At 41.7% G+C, this 7,867-nt stretch overlaps 1 protein-coding gene and 1 long non-coding RNA gene across 4 annotated transcripts in view; one reads left to right on the forward strand and one right to left on the reverse strand.

Annotated features, from left to right (window-relative positions):
- Positions 1 to 3,473, reverse strand: part of LRRC28 (leucine rich repeat containing 28) — a 52,859-nt gene extending 49,386 nt beyond the window's left edge. Inside the window, exons 1-2 of one of the 3 annotated variants that reach the window (XM_061446683.1) lie at positions 3,413 to 3,473; positions 610 to 827 (exon numbers count right to left, since the gene is read on the reverse strand). In XM_061446683.1, the coding sequence (XP_061302667.1) occupies positions 610 to 792 (183 nt within the window). In that variant the 5' untranslated portion in view covers positions 793 to 827; positions 3,413 to 3,473. Of the gene's footprint in view, positions 1 to 609; positions 828 to 3,412 lie in introns of those variants that run through there. The other 2 variants (XM_061446687.1, XM_061446685.1) reach the window with 2 other exon arrangements.
- Positions 3,474 to 3,888: 415 nt separating this feature from the next.
- On the forward strand, positions 3,889 to 7,212 carry LOC133265823 (uncharacterized). Its single transcript, XR_009742124.1, has 3 exons — positions 3,889 to 3,987; positions 5,701 to 5,804; positions 7,075 to 7,212. It is a non-coding gene; the product is annotated as an uncharacterized LOC133265823 (long non-coding RNA).
- Positions 7,213 to 7,867: the final 655 nt, after the last annotated feature.

Genomic DNA, 7,867 nt, shown 5'->3' on the forward strand with positions numbered 1-7,867 from the left:
CAGCCCAAGGTAATAAAAAGCAAAAAAACTTAATTATTTGGACACTTGAGCCTATCAACAGCGCCAAGTTTTGACCCTCTGTAGAGAATCTTACCAGCTCAGAATGTCTCATACAGTTATTTAACTACCCCACACTGAATTCTGAGATTACAGCATTCATTCAGGGTAAGACTTTCTTCAGTTCAAGGAAAAAAACAAAACAAGAAGACATCACAGAAAATCCCACAACCCTGAAATTAAATGTTTTCTTTTGTATTTTTCTCTTATCAACAGCAGCCCCTAGCATGACCACTAATGTGAGCAAAAATTTATAGCAGTTAAAAAATAAACCCCAAAACAATAAACTTCACCAGAAAACCCTCAGCAGATCTTCAAAGAGCTTCAACTGAGTAACCATAAAATGTTGTAAGCTTTCATTTATTCTCTACATTACCTATGCAACTTTAAATGTAATATAACCAAATACTTATATTTCACAATTGATGACATTCAGGATCAGAATTGCTGTTAGATTATTATGATTTGTAAATTATCTTGTTTTTTGTGTTTCAAAACTCAGAATTCCTAAACATACACACAGTAAACGTTACAATAAAGAGGTGGTCGTACCAGTGTGGTCAGGGAATTTCGTTTCATATAAAGTCTCTCCAAGTACTGCAGCCCCTCATCTTTCAGTAACTCCAAAGGGAAGTGATGGAGATTTCGATAATTTAAGAACAAGTTCTTGTGCCTTTCCAACTTTGCCTCAGAGATTGTTTTACATAGTTCTGATGCCATGACTAAGCAGCACATCTAGTGCATCGCATCTTCTGAAAGCAAACCCATTTCTAGGAGACAAAAAGAGAAAAAAAAAAACAAACAAAACATTATCCAGGTGTATGTCATGAGTTCTTCTGTGGCGAGAGTTAGTCATTACATATTATCTGATAATTTACCTAAACACACTTATTCCAATTAATACATAAATAAAATACCCAGAACATCCACATCACAAGATACGCTAGAAACAAGTCTCTGACTATTTTCTGGATGAGATGAAGTTTTAACATGTTATCAGACTAGCAATAACAAGAGTTTAAGGTATATATAATGCTTTCTTCCATCCATTTTCACTAGACCTTTCAGATTTTATATTATCTGAAATTCAGATAATAAGTCGCCGCTAGAGTATAAGGAAACCTCTCTCTATTAACCATTACTGATGTCCTGCACCTATTTATTCTGTGAAGCATCCTGAAAGAAGAATCCATAGATAAGAAAAATACACCATTTACAAGAGAAGGATTTATCAAGTGGCTAAAATGGCTTTAAGTAGCTTGTAAGGAGAATGACAAAAGTTTGTTAACCTTTCCTATATAAAACTACTGGAAGAATTTAATCAATTGGAAGAGATACTGGGGAGGGCAGCCAGTAAGGCCATTTTAAATCAATAAACTAATATATGAGAAATGCAAAATTTCCAGGAAGAAAATTTATAGGTAGATGTGACAGCAGATTTTCAGGTCTCTACTAAAAACAAAACCAGAAAGAACTAAACGTCAAGCTTTAGCTGACAATTTCAAATACAGAAAATAAAAGTAATGAACACAAATTAAAAATTAACTTAAACTCTACTTTATTTAGCTTGTTTTCTATGTTTAACCAAAATTCTAGTCATTATTATGTTGTCTAGATTTAGATAACAATAGTGATGCTACATCTTTTCAGCTATCTCAGAAGTCAGGAGAACATAACAAAGCCAGACTACTTATTAATTCAGAGTTACCAGTCTGCTATTGACTCGCGTGTATAAATCAATTTCCATTAATAAAAGGCAAGGAATTCTGACTTCTTCCCACCAATAACACTTTCTGGTTTAGTTCACTTTTTTTAGTGAAGGAGAGATTTCTCATCGTAAGAGACATTGGAAGTGAAGGTACTGAGTTACAATTATATAGCGGTAGTTGTAAACAAAACACCTTAAACTGTCAGCTGAAAACTGATAACTAGACCATGCATGTAAATAAAACTGCTTTACCAGTTTCAGTAATTCCCTTGATTTGTGGATAAGCAGCTTCTGCCAGTGACCTATGTCCTTTTGGAAGAATACAGAATTTATTTTCTTAAAGAGTCCCATAAGCACTATTATTACTACTCACAACTTAGATGTAATATCCTGCACACCTTACTTAAGCTTATCTACAATCCAAGCCATGCTAAGATCAGTTCTGCAAACAAATGATCACCCTGTTGCGAGTTCTATATAAAAGACTAGAAAGGATCAGTCTAACTTTGGTTAAGCAGTATTTGAGTGAGAAGACCATGCTGTAATAAGTTGCCGTACACACACTGCTGGCCCTTGGCACCAGCAACATCAAAGCTCCCTTAATTCAGCAGATAGAGGAAATTAAGCCGCTACAATTTCAAACTATGCATCTGTAATCAGCATTCAAAGAATTCAAGGAAAAGCATTTGAATGTTTCATGCGCATAGTCTGAGAGTATTCATGCATTAACTGCTGCAATATAAGAAATGGTAACGGAAAGCTCATCTTCCTCTGATGCATGTTGTTTAAGGAACACTGAGAAGTCACAAAACACATCCATAAATATCTAACAGCCTTTCAACTTGTCCAGAGATGCTTTTTAGGTGTTTTGCATTTGCAGGCACCTAAAAAGAGTTCAGAGTTGTGACTCCATACGTCTATGGAGTCACCTGGGCCACACTCAGCCGTAGCACACATGAATACTCAGACACGCAAACTCACATACGCAAAACCCACTCGTAACCTACTCTATTTTGGCTCTTACTTCAAAGAAAAACCCTCCTCCCGCCACCAGCCAAACTTTTCCTCTCTAAATAATCTTTTCCCAGCGATGAGGCACAGCATTAGCAAGAAGGACGAGACATAATCGCGATCTTTAAACGTGAAAAGGGAAGATGAGGGCAGGTAATTGCCCTGCGAGGGGTCAGGTCGTTCAGGGGAGAATCCCGCCGCTCCACAGAGAATGAAGGCAGAAATAAGCCCGCACTGTGCACATGACAGGGCGCGATAGGGTGACACTGGGAGGGTACGGAGACCCCTCTACATCTGCGGGCCGCCCCCAGCCGAGGGGGGCTGCTGAGGAGAAAGGGAGCACACCGGCGGATGAGAACCCTGAGGGGCTATGAGGTGGGGCTGCGGGAGGCCGGGCCGTCCCGTCCTGGGTGTGTGGGGCCGCCACAGGCGGAGCCTGCGAGGAGGCGGCGGGAGATCCCCCCTCACAACTGAAGAGGGACCGGAGAGGAGCAGGGAGGAAACGGCCTCGGAACGGAGCGGGCGGCGAGGGCTCACACCCCTCTCGGAGAAGGCGCGGTCCGGCGGGCAGACAGCAGCGGGTAGAGCGGCGGAGGCCCCAACACCCGCCATGACCCTACCCCGCCGCTCACTCACCGGTGCCGCCTCAAGCTCAGCAGCGATCGCCTCCGCTCGGCGCCGCCGCCGGCCCAAGCACCCGGGGGCGGAGCCCGCCGCGGCCGCGCAAGACCGATGCGGCCGCCTCACAACTCTCGCGAGACACAGCCCAGCCGCGCACCGCCACTGCCTCGCGTGCCGCCACAACACCACCCCCTCAGCACCAACACCCGCCTCTCACCCAATCACAAGGCACTCCACCGCCCGCCACCCAATCAGAAGTTCCCTCCTCGTCTACGAGTCGCGAGCCCCCGCTCCATCAGCCAATGGGAGGGTGCTGTACCTCAGCGACTCGCCCGTCCGCCTGCGGTGAGGGGTGGGAGCTTCCATCACTTCAGTGGGTGTGCTGGTGGCACCGGGTAGCTCAGGTTGCGTCTACGGGGCTTTGCATAGCGACTAGCATTAGGAACAGACGGTTATAGCCCTGCTTAACAGGTTTTGAAGGGGAGTTTCATTTGTGCGTTAAAGTTGTGGTGGCCAGAGACCATCTTCCCAGCCAAATTTTGGTGCAGGTTAAAAGAGCTTTTATTCCTTTGCCAACAGGAGAATCTGAGGTAATCCTGCCTACACCTGCAGCCTCTCCATCGTGGACATGGGTGACATAGTTTAGTGTGAGGTGTCCCTGCCCATGGCAGGGGGGTTGGAACTAGATCTTAAGGTCCTTTCCAACCCTAACTATTCTATGGTTCTACAACATTTTTAGCCATGATGGCCTGTTGAAACAGGAATTGTGGAAGCTCAATTTGCTCATGTTCTGTGCACCTGATTTTGAGTTTATTCACACACACTGAGATGACCCAATACATAAATCCTATCCTGGTGAAGGTCTAGTAGTCTAATGACTGCAAATTCCCTCATACTCAGAATATTTACCATTATTGGCTATTAAAAAGCTCTTCTTTGAGGAAGATCAGCCCTATCAGCTGCCTAAAAAAGGAATCCCAGCTGCAGAAATCCTCTTTTTAGTTTCCACAGGCTAATGAACATAAACTTGGCTTAACAAGATTCGCAGCAGTTCTGCAGGGCAGCCAAGCAGCTGAATGCAGAATACCTCCATACCTTACAGAAAGTGCTTTTTCTCTCCTATATATTCACAGAACTTCCACTTGAAACAAAGCAACGTGTGGAAAAAGCTTAAGATCCAACACAAACTATTCTATGTGTCTTTTTCTTGCAGGCTCATTTCTCTCTTTTTCAGTTCTAAATAAGGATCAGCAGAACTTAACTTGCTCATTTGTCATTTTCCTGCATTTGAAAAGCAGTAATTGATTTGGACAAGTGTATTTGCTCAGTGTTACTTGCTACTCTTTGGGGAGTTGTTTTTCTCAGATACATAGATTGGATTTTGTTGAAATAATTTGAGATGAACTAATTTACCCTTCAAAATTCCGCATCCTCCATATGTATCATACCATGCCGCACACATTATTGCTTACTGTGGTTGATAGTACTTGTCTATTTTCTCATTTCAGCATTAAACTCCAGGAAGTGGCCTGCTTGTATACCACCACAGCTTTAAAAACAGCAAGTGCATCACACTTCTTAATGTCACTTTGGTCCCACGTTATAAATATCTGAGAAATTAAAACTTAAGCATATTTCAGATCAGAGTAGAAGCTGAATTTGAGCACAGTTAGCAACACATTCCTTGGAGGGAATTCAGTGACAGATCAGCCCAAATGTTCTTCTCCAGGATATTAAATCATTGATCAGGACAGAAACTGTGTTTCTGCTTTCTTCCACTGAATTAGTGACATGAAAGATGAAGTTTTTTCTTGGGAAACCTGCTCTTAACAGAGCCAGGATACTTAATGTGTTTCTTTACACATACTTTGTAATGTGATGGGGGGTTTTGAGACAGGAAGGAGATAAGATCACTGCACTCTGGTATTTTTGATAGCAAACTTCTGTTTGTTTCTGCTCACACCAACAAAGTGGCTAAAGAGACCAGAGCACTGCTAAAGTGTCTTTGATTCTGCTGTCACAGAAACAAATTCAGCTCTCAGGGTGTGCCTTCAATGATTATAAAACATACTGCACACATGGATTCAACGTTAACTGGAGGAGCAGTTTAGGATCACCAAAACTATTAAAGATGCTAATAAAGTACCATAGGAGTTGTCAGTATTTCGGTGGGGACTTCTAAAACTGAGGATCTGAAAGATTATTTTTTTAATCTTTTTTTGTTTTCCAAGTGAGAGGATTCCTAATAGCAGTATTTAAAATGCCTTCTCCCTGCTGATAATAATGTTTATGATTCCTTCCAGACTGCTCTTCAGAAGAATGAGATGAACTGTTCCTTGCCAAGGCAAACATCCTCACCCACCTCAACTGCGTTACATTTTTCTTGCTTGTTCCAGAGCTGTACCAGGTTCATATGAGCTGTATAGTGCCAGTTACCTTGTAGCTTTATGATAACCACAATAATTTCTAATATGATTTGAATGTTCACACATCACTTTATCTTGCTCTTTCCTCCTGAAGCAGTCATTCAGGATTCTTTTCATTGCCTTGCGTAGGCTGCATTCATCACACTCATTCATTCTCTGTTTTTTTTATCCTTGACCAATGCCATCACAATCTCCCAGACTTGTGTCATCAAATTCTGTTCAGTGCCTCTAAAAATTACTGCTCTCTCAGATCTGTAAGCTGATCTCTGAAGCTCTGATCCTGCACAGCACAGGTGTACAGTCCTCTCTGTGTAGTCACAAGGCTAAAAATGATGAGCAGAGCAAGGGGCATTGGAATCTGATCTTCCGTTAAGTGCTTGCTCATGGTTGCCAAGTCATTCCCATTTAGCAAGTGGGAATAGTGGGATACTCTTTGCTTAACTAGGTTTTTACTGTTTCCTTATCCCAGCTTAATTCTTAATTTGTGCTTGTGAGAACAAGGAACAGAGGGGCTTGAAATTTAAATCAAACTCGGAAGGATGACTGATCTGATGTGTGCACACATAAAGAAATTAATAAAACTTGTTTTGATGTGCAACTTTGAAGAAGTAGGTCTATTTGAGTAGTCTGCAGTTGCTGGTGTCTTGAACACTGACCTTCAATTGGTTTACTGGAACAAATGGGCAGAGGTCCACCAGTGATCCCTTCTTGGTGCCAAACTTATACAAGCCAGGTGAATGTAGTGTGAGTAAAAACATATAATGGTATCAGATTTATCACACAAGGCATATATTTGAGGCTAACAACTTTGGGAAGATACAGTCAGAAATACCTTACATATAGTAAAGCTTTATACAACCATTTTCTTTTGTTTTGCCGAGTGAAACATGAAGAAATTCTTTCTATTGAGGTTTTTGTGACAGAAGTCCCAGCTCTCAGTTTTGCAGAACTCAAGATACCCAAAATGTCTTAGTGAGCTTTTGAATTTGAGTTCTGAACATACTGAGGTTCAGAATCCCTAATAATCATGGGTGAGTCTTTCCCACCCAGTACTGTGGATACCATTTACCTTGCATCATGTGCATTAAATCAAACATTTTAAATTTGGATTATGCTAAAATTATTCACTGAGCAATTAAAGGTCAGTTTTCAGCAGCAGGAAACTTCAGTGTGACTGATGCATGACAGGAAAAGAGTGATTCTCCTTTAAGGTCAGACAACTAGCAGGTATTTTTAACCTTTGCTCTTTAGCATGTTAACCAGCAGTACAAGATGGGACTTCTTGGACATCACTGTGTTCTGAGAATTACTGAAGAAGAACCACTAAATACTAAGCTCATGCAGCTGCACCTGGTACAAAGAGGTCCTGTGGGTTAGAGGAATCATTTAAGCACAAGGAATCAATAGATCAATCAACAGGTGCAGTTTTGGCTTTCTTTAGGTCCTGCTTACAGAAGGGTTGGTGGTTACTAGAGGTTAATATACGACATGCACAAATGTGGAAAGCAGTAGTAACCCACTGGGCTGTCTGGTACATCTGCCAGGTCTTGCAGCTACTGAACTTCTTTCCCAGTCAGACAGAAGAATCTGTTTAATCCATGCTTGGGATGCTTGAAATGGTCTAGGAAAATGGCAGAGCTCTCCCTTACGTGGCAGGATTCCAGCATGGGGGATCTTTTCTTTCCATAGGAGGGTTTTCAGCATTACACATACATTCATTGATTTGTCTCTTGTATCAGGAAGAAATAAGCACCCTAAAATGTTCTGGTTTTACTAATGGAAAAAGAATCCATTCTCCAGAAAGTCCTGGCTCTTCTTAGGAGGTCCTTCCTAACTTCCAATTAGGAACTTTGGTGTAGTGATGAATTTGAGTGGAATAAAGTTATAATGACTCATCACAGTATTGCTAACTTCGATTCCGCAAACCTTTTCCTTGCAACTCCGGCTTCTGCAGCAGTACCAAAAACTGGAAGGCAGATGGAGCTCCTGCATGCTGATTGCCAACATGTCGGTATTTATAGACAGTCATCCACCTTTGACTAAA

The sequence above is a fragment of the Pezoporus flaviventris genome, unplaced genomic scaffold, assembly GCF_033815535.1.
Source record: "Pezoporus flaviventris isolate CSIRO_AGI_PZ_B2104156 unplaced genomic scaffold, CSIRO_AGI_Pfla_v1 ptg000006l, whole genome shotgun sequence".
Taxonomy (NCBI): domain Eukaryota; kingdom Metazoa; phylum Chordata; class Aves; order Psittaciformes; family Psittacidae; genus Pezoporus; species Pezoporus flaviventris.